The sequence below is a fragment of the Podarcis gaigeae genome, assembly GCF_964106915.1.
Source record: "Podarcis gaigeae genome assembly, chromosome: 7".
In the NCBI taxonomy this organism is placed as follows: domain Eukaryota; kingdom Metazoa; phylum Chordata; class Lepidosauria; order Squamata; family Lacertidae; genus Podarcis; species Podarcis gaigeae.
In genome coordinates this window covers 8,066,323-8,083,344 of record NC_139683.1, presented here as the reverse complement: position 1 = coordinate 8,083,344, position 17,022 = coordinate 8,066,323, and the positions used below count along the sequence as shown (strand labels likewise).

Genomic DNA, 17,022 nt, shown 5'->3' with positions numbered 1-17,022 from the left:
AATTAATAATAATAATAATAATAATAATAATAATAATAATAATAATGCTGTCGTGTATAATTGGAATTCTCCCTTCCTGTGAGCTAAGGGTATGTCTGTGTTCTTCAAGTTCCAGCTGTTTAGCAGTACATGTGAAAAGGATCTTGGGGTCTTGGTGAACCACAAGTTTAACATGAATCAACAGTGTCATGCAGCAGCAAAAAAAGAAAAAGAAACAGAAACGTTATGCTCTTCTAGGCTGTATTAACAGAAGTGTACCATCCAGATCAAGGGAAGTAATAGCAACACTCTATTCCAGGGGTCAGCAACCTTTTTCAGCTGTGGGCCAGTCCCTCAGACCTTGTGGGAGGCCAGACTATATTTTGGGGAAAAAAATGAACGAATTCCTATGCCCCACAAATAACCCAGAGATGCATCTTAAATAAAAGCACACATTATACTCATGTAAAAACATGCTGATTCCCGGAACGTCTGCAGGCCGGATTAAGAAGGCAAATTTGTGGGGCATAGGAATTCATTCTTTTCTTTTTTTCCCAAATATAGTCCGGCCCCCTACAAGGTCCAAGGGACAGTGGACTGCTGAAGAATTTGCTGACCCCTATTCCACACTCAAGTGGATATGCTATCATTTGCATCCCAAAGGGATGTGCCTGTAGATACAGTGGTACCTCGGGTTAAGTACTTAATGCATTCCAGAGGTCCGTTCTTAACCCGAAACTGTTCTTAACTGAAGCACCATTTTAGCTAATGGGGCCTCCTGCTGCCGCCGCGCCGCCGGAGCACGATTTCTGTTCTTATCCTGAAGCAAAGTTCTTAACCTGAAACACTATTTCTGGGTTAGCGGAGTCTGTAACCTGAAGCGTATGTAACCTGAAGCATATGTAACCTGAGGTACCACTGTACATTTCCTCATTCTTAAGCCCCTAGCTAGGTTGCATTAAAGAGTTTGTACACCCCGCAGCTAATCATTCTTTTCTTGACAGAAAGCGAATTGGAGAGCCCGAATCAGGTAGAAGGTCTGTTTGGGATAACTGTTGGTGCCAGCAGAACTACAGCAATCCATTTCCAAAATGGGACCTGCCAGATTCACGTAATACATTGGTATTTGTGCCTTATAAAACATTAACCTGTAAAATCCTGGATATTATTCACGCAGGTTCATTACAGCATTAAAAAATAATAATCATATGGCATTCAATGGAAAATAAAAAGGTTTGTCCTCTCTCTTGTACTCCAAAAGGCAGTAAATTTGCTTCCAGTTGATGGAGGCAGAAATTGCTTCCTTGAGCGTTATTGGAACTAATGACAGCAATTTGATACAATCCCGAGTCTTGATTCTTTCCTGCTCCACTGAGCAATGAGCAGCGCAAACTTGTTGGAACAGCATCAAAAGGCTCATCAAACACATCTTTCACAGAATGAAGAAAAATGGCGCTCCTTCAGTAAGTCATATTTAAAACAGCAGCGAATCCGGCTCAAATGGTATTTTTCTTTTGTGGGTGGGAGCAATCCAGACAAATTTCCATGACAGTATGCATAAGACTGCCACAATAATTTCACTTTTTGCAAGTAAATGCCATTGAAATCAGAGGGACACAAAAATGGCATGACAACAAAGAAGAATGGCAGCTGAAATTGACAGAATATGTAGAAATGGCAAGTTTGGAGTGTAAAATCAGAGATCAGGAAGAGACTGGTTTGAAACAGAATTGGAAAATATTTTCAGAATACTTAAAAACTCAGTGTAAAAATGTTAAAACGCAAATAGGATTTGAGTAAGAACAGCAGTGGGGGGTGAACTTTCTGTTTTTCTTGTGAGGTAAGGTGAAGGTGTAGAGTAACTATGATATGCAGCATAAATTGAAATTTTGAGGGAACCATGGAGGGAGGGGGAAATCATAGGTGGAATGACTGATTGCTAAATTTGAAATGTTGTTGAATTGTTTATTATTATTATTTTTAAAAAGAGTTCCCTGGGAAGTGGGGCTGTTAAGCCACTCTGACTCTGGGAATTGTAGCTCTGTGAGGGGAATGGGATCTCCTAACAGCTCCTAGCACCCTTAACAAACTGCAGTTCTTGGGATTCTTTGGGGAAAGCCATGAGAGGGGTCAGCAAACCTTTTCAGCAGGGGGCCGGTTCAGACCTTGTGGGGGGCCAGACTATATTTGGGCGGGGGGAATGAATGAATTCCTATGCCCCACAAATAACCCAGAGATGCATTTTAAATAAAAGCATACATTCTACTCATGTCAAAACACCAGGCAGGCCCCACAAATACAGTGGCACCTCGGGTTACAGATGCTTCAGGCTACAAACGCTTCAGGTTACAGACTCCGCTAACCCAGAAATAGTACCTCGGGTTAAGAGCTTTGCTTCAAGATGAGAACAGAAATCGTGCGGTGCTGGTACAGCGGCAGTAGGAGGCCCCTTTAGCTAAAGTGGTACCTCAGGTTAAGAACAGTTTCAGGTTAAGAACAGACCTCCAGAACAAATTAAGTTCTTAACCTGAGGTACCACTGTAACCCAGAGATGCATTTTAAATAAAAAGACACATTCTACTCTTGTAAAAACATGCTGATTTCCGGACCGTCTGCGGGCCGGATTGAGAAGGCGATTGGGCCGGATCTGGCCCCCGGGCCTTAGTTTGCCTACCCATGGCCATGACTATTTAAAGGAGGTATAATAGTGCTTTAAAAATATGGTGAAGATGTGATCTAATAGGTCTCGATGGTAGGCTGATAGGCACATCATCCTTTGATTTTGATCTCAAGATTCAGGCAAACGGTTTCTGTAGGTGTGAGCTTGTCCTAAACCATTTAGGTCTTTAAAAGTCATTACCAAAATTTTTAACCGGGCATGGAAACGAATAGGTAAGCACACTGCCATCCCAGCTGTGTAGACTCTATACACTTTGAGGTTTTGCAGAACTATTCTAGACTCAACTTCAGATTTGTCCATTACAGTGTGGCTCTTTCAGTTCACCCTCCTGAGTTTCTGGCTCCATCCCTCAAGCCAGGTTGAACTCACCTCATTCAAAGCCATTTCTCCTTTCTTTTCTCACCTGATTGTTCAACAATGGTCGCCAGCAATCGATGTGGGAACCTGGGTGGGACCTTCAGACTTGCGTGCACCAAGTAATACCTAGAGAGAGAGGGTTTTTGGAGGGGGGAAAAGAAAACTATTATAGAAGGAACTGCAGCCTTCCTTCGAAAAAGCAAATATTTTGCTTGCTTATTTATGTATTTACTTACTGCTATACTGCTCAATAACCAAATTTTACAACAAAGGTGAAAACCATAAAGCAGAACAATAGCTAAAATCTATAATGCTTTATTTGTTTGTTATTGTAGATTGGACTTGTTTTAATGTGGCCCACTCATCACCAAATGGTTTCAGGGTGGGTTGCAAAAATATCACAGAATAAGTACACCGTGCAATTAAAACCATAAAACAAAACCACAAGAAACCTTTCCAGAATCACAAAATAGCAACATAGGATAGCTGTGCATGCATGGAATCCAGGTAGACAGATAATGTCCACTCAACCAAAGGCCAGGGGAAACAGGTGCATCTGGACTAGTTGTCGAAAAGCATAAAGTGATGTTACAAAGCACAGCTCGTAGGGAATGGACATTGGTAAAAGGTAAAGGACCCCTGGATGGTTAAGTCCAGTCAAAGGTGACTATGGGGTTACGGCGCTCATCTTGCTGAGGGATGCTGATGTTTGTCCACAGAGAGCTTTCCAGGTCATGTGGCCAGCACTGACTAAACCACTTCTGGTGCAACGGAACACTGTGACGGAAACCAGAGCACACAGAAAAGCCGTTTACCTCCCCGCCACAGTGGTACCTATTTATCTACTTGCACTTATGTGCTTTCAAACTGCTAGGTTGGCAGGAGCTGGGACAGAGCAATGGGAGCTCAACCCATCATTGGGATTTGATCGGCAAGCCCAAGAGTAAGAACACTGGCCCATCTAGTGCAATGTCACCTACACTGGCTGGCACTGGCTCTCCAAGCTGCAGACCTCCCCAGCCCTACCTAGAGATGCTGCTCTTTGAACCTGGAACTTCTGCATGCAAAGAAAGTGTTCTCCTACTGAGTTGGGACCCTTCCATAATATCCAAGGGAAGAGTTTGGATAGGATTAACAAAATTTCTCTGGAGTGCTTTTACAGAGCCATCATATTTCTTGGTAATACTGATGCTTCTTCTTCTAAGCAGCAAGGCTAAGACCGTAATAATATGAAAGAGAACATTTCTGTGAAATAGAATAGACTGCATTGCCTGCTCACATTGTCAAGTCAACTATACGCGTTTTATCCAAGAATTTAAAGGTCAGAGAGGATGGTGCAACTATTCCACTCCCAATGATTTTCAATCTTTTTTTTTTTTCATTCCAGGAGGTCAGAAGTCTTCCCTTTATATGGTAGAAATGTACACAGAGAATATCAATACCAGTGTCACTGGGTATATTCACAGCCCTAACAGATTTCTCCAGTACAAACAAGGGATTCATGTTACAAGATGCAAACAGCAAAGTTCTCTCATGTTTTTGATGACTGTGGAGAACTGGGATGACTTATATTGCTGGACTCCCATCAGGTCCAGCCCATAGGGCCAATGGTGTCAATAGGGCCAGTGGTGGAGCATGATGGGAAATGTACTCCAGCATACCTGACACAGGAACCACATTGGCTACCTTTGATGCATCATTCTTTCCATTCTGTTGGGTTAGAAGCCACAGTGCCAACATTCCCATTTATGCCCAATGTTTAAAGGTACAATTTGCATCCAGCAGCTTATTTTAAATTTAAAAATAAGATAAATAAGACCGTAAGAGTCCAGGTGGATCAAGCCAAAGACTCATTCTAGTTCAGTATCCTGTTCTAACAGAGGCCAACTACATGCCTATGTGAAGTTCACAAAGAGGACATTAGCACAACAACCTTCTTTCTCCCTACTTGTCATTTCTATCAACTGGAATTCAGAAGCAGACAGCCTCCCAATTATAGACTTATCTACAGGGTCAGGGCATCACTTTGCTGCTGTCGTCCTAAGAGTCATCATTTCCAACCTTGAACAAAGCAAGAGGGAACAAGATTGCATTTTGTAAGAACAGACTGTGAGACTTTGTGTTCTAGTTTCACTCCCACAAGTGAGCCAATCACAAGCTCCAGGATTGCCAGCCAATCAGATTTCAGTTTCTAACACCAGTTGTGAAGATCTGTTAAACACTGTAGGCTGCGGTTTGGCTCATTGGCTGAAACCAGCTAGAACTCAAAGCTCTGCAGATGAAACTCCCAGGATGGCCAACAATTTTAATTGCAGAAACGTTTATGATAACCAACAAGATTTCTATTTGCAACAGTGATTGGCTAGTCCCAGAGTATGATGTAAAAGCCACCCGCCCTATTTCCTCAAGAGAAAATGTACTTAAGATGCAATTGTTGTTCATCTAGCATCTCATTCTGTATCCTGTGACATCAGTCCCTAATGGTCTACCGCAGTGATGAGGACGTTCATGCCTTTCCATCGTTATTGGCCATGCTGGGAATGACAGGAGGTGGAGTTTGACTTCATGAGGACCATAGGTTCCACATCCCTTCCTTACATCAAGAAAGGATAGAACTGGACAGTGCTTTTCTTCTTAAAAAAAAAAGTTTGGGGTACTCTCATTTTCCTACTCATATTGAAATACTGCCCATCAACAAGGCCAAACTTAGATTCACAAAATGTTTAGAAGTATGTGTACCCCTGTGTCACCCCCCTCACAGAAAAAAAAGCACTAGAACCGGGACACCTTTGTGGGGAGGGGGTTAACTTGAGAGGAACACCAAATAAACATGGGGAAAAAACACCCGTCACAGAAATATGTTGTAGCAAAGTGGTTAAAGGCATATCTGAGTCAAAGCAGATCTCAGGAATGGTAATACAAGCCTAAGTTACAGGAGGTTTTTTTTCTTTTTTTGTGTGTGTTAATATTTCATTGAGAAATTTCAATTATAACGAAATAAAGTGGTACAAAGAAAAACAAAAGAAGAAAATAAAAATAAAAAGGCACAAAAATGTGTAGAGAAAAAAATATGAATATATACGAAAAATATCCTAACTTATACATTCTTTTGATATTATTATTCAAATGCATATGTAAATATTAAGAGCCTATTCCATTTTGCATAAACTCATTCCAAATATTGTCATATTTATCCAAACAAGGTCTACGTTTGTAAGCAGTCTTTTCATAGGTTAGGAGTGTTGACATATTGTCGATCCACTTATCAAAGGGGATCTTATCTTGATTCTTCCAGTTCCTCAATATGAGTCTCTAGGCTACCATTAGAACATGTGGAATCCATTTTCATCGTCCTGCTGTTAACTTCCAGACAATGGGAATATAGTTCTAAAGAATGTTCTCATCCCATCCTACAGGGTTGTTGAAATGATAAAATAAATACTATATATGCCAAGTTCCTAGGAGGAGGAGGAGGAGGAGTTTGGATTTCATATCCCACTTTATCACTACCCGAAGGAGTCTCAAAGTGGCTAACATTCTCCTTTCCCTTCCTCCCCCACAACAAACACTGTGAGGTGAGTGGGGCTGAGAGACTTCAGAGAAGTGTGACTGGCCCAAGGTCACCCAGCAGCTGCATGTGGAGGAGCGGAGACGTGAACCCGGTTCCTCAGATTATGAGTCTACCACTCTTAACCACTACACCACACTGGCTCTCTAGAGCGCTTCAGGAACTCAGCAACCTCATACTTCACACGCTTCAGGAACTCAGCAACCTTTGAGGACCTCACACCCGGAGATCTGTTCCATGTTAAGATCAGACAGCCAATAGGCAAATGGAAACCAAGCAGCTGGCAGACATCGAAGCAGCTGGCCCACATAGTATTTACTGAATGAAGAGCTAGGACACTTCGCGATGCTGTCATATCTGTGGCTCCCAGTGTTAAATAGTCTGGCATTAGAAACAGCAAAGCAAAAGCAGCACTTTGCCTTGACACAGAAGAATTTATCATCCAGCGGGACGCCTTGAGAAACACAGTTGTGATCACAGTGTGTCATCACCCGGACAGATTGCTACTCTACTACTGTGACAGCAAGCGTTGCCACTTGCCAGTGACAGATTACTCCAGCGCAGATCCCTGATTCCCAAGCGTGTAGGAGAGCAGCTTGCTCAGAGAGGGGCCAAGTGTTGAGGTGATGGGGTACCCTGTTTGGAGATGAGGATATATGCATTATTTTTGTGCATTCATTTGTATCACAATGCATACCTCCTTTCTTATAATGCATAGGTCAGCCTTTCTCAACCTGTGGGTCCCCAGATGTTGTTGAACTACAACTCCCATCACCCCTAGCTAGCAAGGCCAGAGCTAAGGGATGATGGGAGTTGTAGTCTAAAAACATCTGGGGACCCACAGGTTGAGAACCACTGGCATAGGTATTACTCAAGTCAACTAACAGCGATTAAAAGAAACGATTCCCAAAACAAACAAAATACAACAATTCCCAAAACAAACAAAACACACACACACAAAAAATACAGACAAGTGCGTATGGCGATCAGATAGTGTTAATTGAAAATAGGTGTGGGGGATGTTTTTTTGGACTAAGGGCCACATTCCATTCTGGGCAACCTTTTGAGGGCCATGTGCCACTGATGGGGGCTGGCAGAGATAAATATGAGCAGGACAACAAATGTAATTTTTAACCCTTTATTAGCAAGAATATGATTTGCACAGACTTGGTGGAGTTTCAGGCCTGGTGAGCATAGCAGCTCATCCCCGATAGGTCTTGCCCAATGGCTTAGATGCCGAGACTGTAAGTCCCTGCCTCCCCATGGATTCCCTCATGTCCAGTGTTTTCCCCCCAGTAATCTGAGACTGTGTCGGTGTGAATCCCACCTCTCCTCTGCCATGTGTTTGAATGTAATGAGGTCACATTTAAACTTAAGACCTAGGCCAAATGACACTCCTAAGCGCTCCCTCTAGCTTGCTCTGGTCAGTGTTGGGCTGTTGCCCATTGGGATTGGTAGGGTGGGAGGCCAACAGTAGGTGGCGCCAGAGTCAATGACAGATAAGCTAATTCTAGTTTTGCCCCTCCTCTCTCCTGCTGAGTTCTAAAAAGGCAACTCTTGGGGTTGAAGAGGTGGAAGAAGCTGTCAGACAGTGCCATCCCCTGAACTGGAGAAGCAAGAAAGCAGGAAGGTGAGAGCTGGCCAGTGGCAGTCGGAGGCCATGCACCACTCCCGCTTGGACTACTGCAATGCACTCTACGTGGGGCTACCTTTGAAGGTGACCTGGAAACTACAACTAATCCAGAATGCAGCAGCTAGACTGGTGGCCGACAAGACCACATAACACTGGTCCTGAAAGACCTACATTGGCTCTCAATACATTTCTGAGCACATTTCAAAGTGTTGGTGCTGACCTTTAAAGCCCTAAATGGCCTCGGTTCAGTATACCTGAAGGAGCGTCTCCACCCCCATCGTTCTACCCGGACACTGAGGTCCAGCACCGAGGGCCTTCTGGCGGTTTCCTCACTGTGAGAAGCCAAGTTACAGGGAACCAGGCAGAGGGCCTTCTCAGTAGTGGCGCCTGCCCTGTGGAACACCCTCCCACCAGATGTCAAAGAGAACAACAACTACCAGACTTTTAGAAGACATCTGAAGGCAGCCCTGTTTAGGGAAGCTTTTAATGTTTGATGTATTACAGTATTTTAATATTTTTTTGGAAGCCACCCCGAGTAGCTGGGGAAGCCCAGCCAGATGGGCAGGGTATAAATAAATTAATGATGATGACGATGACGACGACGATGATGATGATGATGTTTAGAGAATGCCAAAGAGTTTGGTACTCATTGAATAAATGAATGGAATCTTGCGACTCTCAGCACACTGAATTTTATTTTCTTTGCAAAATCTTCAGTTTGTGGCACAATCTTTGGCCAAATACCCATTTTTACTCCACCAAAGATAGGTCGTGTGTGCTTCAGAAGCTGCTCTAGGCCTTAGGCTCCTTGCACAGGGCTCCATCCTGCAGCAACAGCCTGAGCCTTCTGGAAAATGCTTTGGGGAATAAAATGCACAATCCACCAGCTTAACCTCTAAGCCCCTGCCTGGTCCAAATAAGCTTTAAAATAGGAGGCTAAGCTTCTAAAAATTGGATGTGGGTAAACCACAGATTGGATCTTCTCCTACACTGTATATGGTTATTTTTAGCTTCGAGATCAAATGGTAGTTTGCTTTTAGGAGCGTGCACTCACAGGCATCAGGGGAGAAGAAGAAGAAAAATGAAAGCCCGAACCCTTTTATACCCCGCAGTTTTCTGACAGCCACATGAACAGGCCCTCTTGAAAGTGCCTTTCATGCTCACCTCAGGAGCCGCTGCCCTTCCTGGCACAACACAGTAGCGAAACTTGCCTTTTATGTGCTCCTGCGTTGGCATTTTTACAGTAACCTGCCCTTTGCTCCCCCTTTGGGATGCTGGACAAAGAGAGGAGAGGCGGATTTGTGTGTTTTTTAAATAAATAAATTAAATATATTCGGAGACTGAATGGAAACGTAATAGGAAAGGGAGCAAGCAATATTCAATTCCAGCCCAGCAGGGATGTAAAACAAAGAAGAAAGGGCATTGTCACCAGGGAACGGACAAGAGCCAGACATGAATGCCTTGGTCACAGGGGATGGGTTGAGCTTTGTTTTCTCCAAACAAAGCTTCCCTGTGTTCCCAAATATCTCCAGGGCCAGCCCTAATAATAGGCAAACGGAGGTGGCTGCCTCAGGCGGCAGATGCAGAGGGGTGGAAATCCCAAAAGGAGAGGGCCATAGCATTGAGGTCTCGTTGGTCTCTGGGCTCCTTTGAGAAGAAGGGCTGGGTAGGAATTTAATAAATCTGGTTGGTCACTGTGAGAAAGCCTCTCCTCCTTACAGAGAGGAGGAGTTGTGAGCAGGAGCCGTTTCCTGCTTTGGCAGGGGGCGTTCCAGCCCTTGCCCAGCTGACCTGGCTGCTGTGTCACACCCCCAGGTAGCCAACCAATCAGGTGGAAGCTTGGGCACGGGGTTTTGCTGCTCAAACGTGGCTGCGGCAGCACTTCCCTTACATTCCGCTGCTGGCTTTCATTGGATCACTCACTCACCCACCCTCCCTTTAGTTCATTGCTTGGTTCTTGACATTGCTATGGACTTGTGGTTGGCCGCCTTGGTTGTCCAAGGGGCCTGGTAGGAATTTTTATCCAACTGGCAAATTGGCACCGGCCACTTGGTTTTTCGCCTACCTCGTAGCAAATCTTCACAACTTTTGGGTATTGGTGGTTAGGCATTGGAATATGGTTGTGTGTTGGAGGGCAGGGTGTGGCCATCGCCTACCCCTCCACTTTATGGGTATTCCGGTAAAGGAATCCGGCAGTCATGGATCCTGTCCGACGCCCTTGCTGGTGGCTAGGGCCATGGCACAACCCCCGGTGACATCAGGGGGAGCTTTCAGTTGTATTTGCATCAACAGGCTCCTCCCACTGGTGCTTAACCCTTGTTAGACTCACCCCTCCCTGAGGGGGTGGAGTCACGCTCTGTTGTTTTATCCAATACCTAAGCCAATACTTCTCAGATGCTGTAATCAATAAAGTTGTGGCCTTTTTTTTAGCCCATTAACCTAATATACTGTGTCTTTCTTATCCCCAAGCGGGTGGCAGGTCCTTGAATCACAACAGGATGCTGGACTAAATGGGTCTTTGGCCTGATCCAGTAGCGCTCTCGTTACATTCTCATGATGTGGAACTGTATGAACTGACCTGGACCCTGAGATCATCATCTGATGCCCTTCTACGTGTGCTCTTTCCACGAGAGGCCCAGATGGCAGCAACGTGAGGAAGGGCCTTTTCTTTTGGCGCCAGGCAAAAAACCTTCTCTATAACCAGGCCTTGAACTGATTAAATAGTCTACGGCCTTTAAAATGTGTTTGCAGAAGGGGGGGGTTATTGGTTCATTTTTGTTTGAGCGTATATTTTGTCTTCTCAGTTTGTGTTTTTATGTTGTGGACCATCCTGTGATCTTTGGATGAAGAGCAGTACAGTGGTACCTCAGGTTACATATGCTTCAGGTTACATACGCTTCAGGTTACAGACTCCGCTAACCCAGAAATAGTGCTTCAGGTTAAGAACTTTGCTTCAGGATGAGAACAGAAATTGTGCTCTGGCAGCGCGGCGGCAGCAGGAGGCCCCATTACCTAAAGTGGTGCTTCAGGTTAAGAACAGTTTCAGGTTAAGAATGGACCTCCGGAACGAATTAAGTACTTAACCCGAGGTACCACTGTATATAAATTTAATAAATAACAATAAATAACTCTCAAAGGAGTTAGAAGCTCTGAGCAAAAGACTAAGTTAGTTTTGGGGAATATAGGAAATTCTGGTCTCAACATAAGAATTCAGCAATATTGGTGAGATCTAGAGCTCAGTTATGCTGCTGTTGTTGTTGTTGTTGTTGTTTAGTCGTTTAGTCATGTCCGACTCTTTGTGACCCCATGGACCAGAGCATGCCAGGCACTCCTGTCTTCCACTGCCTCCCGCAGTTTGGTCAAACTCATGCTGGTAGCTTCGAGAACACTGTCCAACCATCTTGTCCTCTGTCATCCCCTTCTCCTTGTGCCCTCCATCTTTCCCAACATCAGGGTCTTTTCCAGGGAGTCTTCTCTTCTCATGAGATGGCCAAAGTATTGGAGCCTCAGCTTCACAATCTGTCCTTCCAGTGAGCACTCAGGGCTAATTTCCTTAAGAATGGTTGAATTTGATCTTCTTGCAGTCCATGGGACTCTCAAGAGTCTCCTCAAGCACCATAATTCAAAAGCATCAATTCTTTGGAAATCAGCCTTTATATTTCTTATTAAAAGCCCAATTGCTGTTTGAAATCTCCTTAAGGCGATTGTTGGAATTCACCCAAGTTTACCTGTTGTTCTGACCAGAATGCTGGCAATTGTGCAAGCCAAGGCTATTTTTCTCCCTTCCACGCAAGCAGAGTAAACACTTCAAAAGTACATTTAGTGCCGACAAGAAATGCCAGACTGACAGCCGAGGAGACTGACGACGTCTGTTGCACCATGTGATAGATGCCTCTCTGAGAGAGGCGTTCCAACATTCCTTTGCCAACATGACTCAGTTGTGATTTACAGAAATCCTTTCTGTGACGGATGAAGGGAGTTGTCCCTCTGTGAGGTTTGCTTCAAGAACTCTGCTCCTATTCCAAACTGCACAGCAAACTTCAGTGGATGCTCCTTGCACTAGGGTGCCCAAAGAGGGGTTCTAAATTAGTCCTTGTGATGCACAGAATAGGGATGTGGCGGAGAATTTGATTCATTTTGCTTTTAAACATGAGCTTACCTAATTCACAATTCCCGAAACAACAAGCAAATTGAAAAAAACAAGGCATCCTTCAAAATTGGCATGTGTCTGGATTTTGCAATGCAGTTCCCCAGCTAAAAATGCATATAAAGGTAAAGGTAAAGGTACCCCTGCCCGTACGGGCCAGTCTTGACAGACTCTGGGGTTGTGCGCCCATCTCACTTAAGAGGCCAGGGGCCAGCGCTGTCCGGAGACACTTCCGGGTCACATGGCCAGCGTGACATCGCTGCTCTGGCGAGCCAGAGCTGCACACGGAAACGCCGTTTACCTTCCCGCTGGTAAGCGGTCCCTATTTATCTACTTGCACCCGGAGGTGCTTTCGAACTGCTAGGTTGGCAGGCGCTGGGACTGAGCAGCGGGAGCGCACCCCGCCGCAGGGATTCGAACCGCCGACCTTTCGATCGGCAAGTCCTAGGCGCTGAGGCTTTAACCCACAGCGCCACCTGCGTCCCCCCCCAAAAATGCATATTCTAAGGTACAATTTGCATGTATCAGTGAAAATATGACAGAAAATGATTTTATTAGGGAAATTGTTTTGCAAAAAAATGTGTACGATAGACAAAATTGTGTATAAGAATGTGCATGCTAGGAGAAATTTGCGGACAAAAATGCTGACAAATTCTCATGAGAACTTTCTTTATTAATAGCCAACTAATGTGGAGAACTCAGCTTAAGATTGGAAAAATGAGGAAATGAGAGAAACCAAACTGAATCTAAACACAGCAGCTTCCTATTGCAATGGATTCCAACACCCTTCTTTATATCAATGCTCAGATGTGGGAAATGCACTTCCAAAAATCAATATATCTTTTTCAAAAGCAGCATAAACTGAAAACAAGACGAGGAGAGATGCTATAAAGGAGAAATCTGATTGAATAAAACAGGTGAGTATCATATAATGTGGCAAGCAATGTTGTTGAGACTGTGTCTCCAGGGACTCCAGTTCTCCCAAGTTGCCAGATTATGGTACCATTTAGCAATTATTATATAATTGTTCCTCTGGAGGGAAGAGCAGAGGATTCCTTGCATTCACTGAGAGCTGGTAACAGCGGGATTCTGCTGCAGATTTCTCGTATCATCCCAGCACTGTAAAGCAGCAAACGGGAATCTGTCCCCCTCCAGATGTTGTTGGAATCTAACCCCCATCATCCCTAAGTGCAGATGTTAAGAAGACATCATTCCCCATTCCACCCTGTAGTCATTACATGGAGCACCGCTTCCGTTCCACTGCAATTCCACCCCAAAAGTAAGTTTTTTATCTCCCTGTCTGCTGCGGTGAAATTAAATTACACAAATTACACTATCATTATGTTATCCCACCCCATTGATTTACAGGCAAATGAAACACCACAAATTGGGGGGGGGGGAGATTGTCAATTACATATATTTTTCAGACTGAAAGTATCAACAGTAATTATTATTCATAACTGCTCCATTGATTGCCGTTCCAGACATCTTTTTTGCTCCCATTTTATTTCTCTGGCATTCCTAGTCCCAGCCACCATGACCAATGGTGGCCAGTGGAGTGTAGACACACTGGGGTGGCCAGTGTGGTGTAGTGGTTAAGAGTGGTAGTCTCGTAATCTGGGGAACCGGGTTCGCGTCTCCGCTCCTCCACATGCAGCTGTTGGGTGACCTTGGGCCAGTCACACTTCTTTGAAGTCTCTCAGCCCCACTCACCTCACAGAGTGTTTGTTGTGGGAGAGGAAGGGAAAGGAGAATGTTAGCCGCTTTGAGACTCCTTAAAGGGTGTGAAAAGCTGGATATCAAATCCAAACTCTTCTTCTTCTTCTTCTTCTTCTTCTTCTTCTTCTTCTTCTTCTTCTTCAATGGTGAGGGATGATGGCAGGAGTTGACCAAGAGTATCTGGTCAACAAACAGCTTCCCTATCCATCCTCTGCAGTGTACTGTAAGCTTTCTTATGCAATGTTGACATTATTAGTGCTAGATGCATGATCTCTGCTATCTCAAATTGTGTGTGTTTTTCTTAATCCTGCTCAGTTGCTATTCTGGGCTGGGGAGGGGGTGGCACTATGCTTGGCTTGGTGGCTCACCATGAGTTGTACACCATTTCATAGCATCTTCTTTTGGGGTAAAGAAACCATGCATCGTATCATGCAGATATTTTTTGGTGACTGGTAAAATGCTCAGAGCATGAGAATCTCAAGAGTATACATTTCCTGTCCCCAACGTTATTACTATTGTTCTTGTTGCCTGACAGCAACTATCTCCCGCTATGGTTACATTTCCAATTGTATTAGAAGCCAACATGCTGCTTGTTTGTGGACATCATCATAAAATACATTATGCACAGAGAGATGATTATGCTACAGTATAACACACGATTCATTTTTGCAAGCTTTTGCTATCAGAGGTGAGGGGGGGGGGGGATGCAATTGCGCTGCCAAGGAATAAAGACATACATCTTGCCTGCAGATTAATGGCTATGTATTGAACACCAAAATTGGATGTAGACTGATGAAAGGATTGACTTGCATTTAATCACCTAGTGCCTTAGCAGCGAGCTCTTTTAGTAATTAAAGTGCTCTGTTTCCCCCTCTAAAGTGTTACACATTTCAACTCCAGAACAAAAAGGCATTAAAAAAGACATCTCCCCCCCCCCAAAAAAAAACACCCTTCAGTGTCAAGGATCTTTTTGAATTTTTTTACTAGTAGGATCCTTTTCTTCCTTACTTCAGCATTTCTTCCATATTTGAGCCAAACAGAAACCTTCAAATGCACTTTAAGTGATATATGGGGGAAAGCCATAACCATCTTGCCTTGCATTCAGAATGTCCAAGACCCAATCCTGCTTTGCTTTAAATTTACAAGATCCTCTTTAGGGTTCAGGAGATCCTGGACTGGGACACCAGAATGCCTCTGTAGACAACCAAAACAACCTTTCTCAATCTGTTGCTTTCTAGTTGTTTTGGACTACAATTCCTATTGTCCATGGCTCTCTCTCTGGCTGATGGCAGATGTAGTCTGAAAGATCTGGAGAGCATGGGTTGGCTTAGATCAAGGACAGAGAGCCTCAGGCTTGTGGGCCAAATTTAAACCTCTTTATCTGGCCTGCTGGACTCTTCTTATGCCACAACCTCTCTCTCCCCACGCAGTGCCCCTCACCGGTCCTTCTTCAGAACCTCTTTGAGTATTTTTGCTTGGTTAGAATCAATCCCTGAACTCTGATAATGACTCTCACTAGCCTGGATGAAGGATAGAGAAGGTGTGAATCTGTGTAGAAACTATCCTACCATGCAAAGGTACAATTTGGATTAGTTGTTCCACCTGCCACTGAAAGGAAGGTGTCCCTCAAACTGGAAAAGTTCCCCCAGGCCTGGGCTTGACAGACCAATGATCTAACATGATATAACACAGCTTTCTTGGTTCGTAAATGCAATGGCAATTCTCTCAGGTCTTTGTGTTTTTTGCATTCTATAGATAGTTTATTTGGTCCCTCTCCTAGGGCTCTGGAGGACCCAGTTCTGGTCCTGCTTGTGGTCTTCTAATGGGCATCTTATCAGCCACTATGAGATGGGCTATTTTCCTGACCCAGCCAGCTCATTTTACGTATATTATTATGCTCTGAATTACAATATTCAAAACAAATTTAAATCAGTTCTATGATTCTATGATTGCTGGAACCTCCCACTCTTTCTCTCAGTTGCCTCTGCTTTACATTTTTCTCCCCTCCATACTCTGCTACCTCTTTTTATGTTTACAAATATACACACCAAATTTGTCAATTATTTTGAGTGGCATAAGAATAAGTTGGAGGGAATGAAGACTTGGCATAAGCAGGCAAATCAATTAATTGATCTCTGCTGAATCTGGATAATTCAGTTTCCAAGTTTATTAAAGAATGTCAGAAACTTTAAACTAATTTTGGTAGAGACTCAGCTGTCTCCGCTGATTAAATCATAGGTGATGGGGGTGAATTTCAATGAGGAGAAGAAACCTTCAAATGTGCATTTCTTTCAAAAATTGCATTATATATGCTTGACCTTTAGGTCTCAGTATATCTCCACACACACACACACACACACACACACACACACACAAATACTTACTTACTTTCTAAAAGACAATATATTTTGAACATGCCACTCCAAATTTTCCATTGCCTGCTTTTGACTGTTGTAAACACTGATTGAGTATGCAAATTATTTCATGCATCCCTCCCCCTGAATGATCTCCAAACAGGACAGGGTCATAAACAAGGGGTGATTCCTATTTCAGCCTTTGAAATATGGTATTGCAGTAATTGCATAAGGCTGCAATGCTATATATACACTAGGGATGAGCTTAAATCTGTCAATTTTAGTTTTTTCAGTTTCTCATTTTTTCAAGCCTTAAAGTCAGTTCTCCACATTTCCACCTCAGTTATATTTCATTTAACAAATCCTCATGAAGAAGCATTTCCCTAATATATACATATCTATTTGCATGCAATTCTTTATGATAAGCACATTTTTGCTAAACAATTTCCTCTTATATAATGCCTTTTGTGTGTTAGTTTCACTATTATATGCATTTAAACGCATGCTTTACCCCAGTATATACATTTGTACTGTATACAGTTACTTTAGCACCACAAAATTCAGACAAGTCTCCTAGGAAGAGGA

The 17,022-nt window shown here is 43.6% G+C and overlaps 1 protein-coding gene and 2 long non-coding RNA genes across 5 annotated transcripts in view; 2 read left to right on the top strand and 1 right to left on the bottom strand.

The window, feature by feature from the left end:
- Positions 1 to 17,022, top strand: part of LOC310849327 — a 344,819-nt gene that overhangs the window by 194,566 nt on the left and 133,231 nt on the right. The window lies entirely within an intron of this gene.
- FAM135B (family with sequence similarity 135 member B) overlaps positions 1 to 17,022 on the bottom strand; it is a 164,205-nt gene that overhangs the window by 80,150 nt on the left and 67,033 nt on the right. For all 3 annotated transcript variants that reach the window (XM_083748984.1, XM_083748985.1, XM_083748986.1), the window contains one exon: positions 3,063 to 3,142. In XM_083748984.1, coding sequence (XP_083605110.1) covers positions 3,063 to 3,142 — 80 coding nt within the window. The remainder of the gene's footprint in view (positions 1 to 3,062; positions 3,143 to 17,022) is intronic.
- Positions 11,481 to 13,913, top strand: LOC310849313. Its single transcript, XR_014566841.1, has 4 exons — positions 11,481 to 12,501; positions 12,873 to 13,281; positions 13,520 to 13,643; positions 13,890 to 13,913. It is a non-coding gene; the product is annotated as an uncharacterized lncRNA (long non-coding RNA).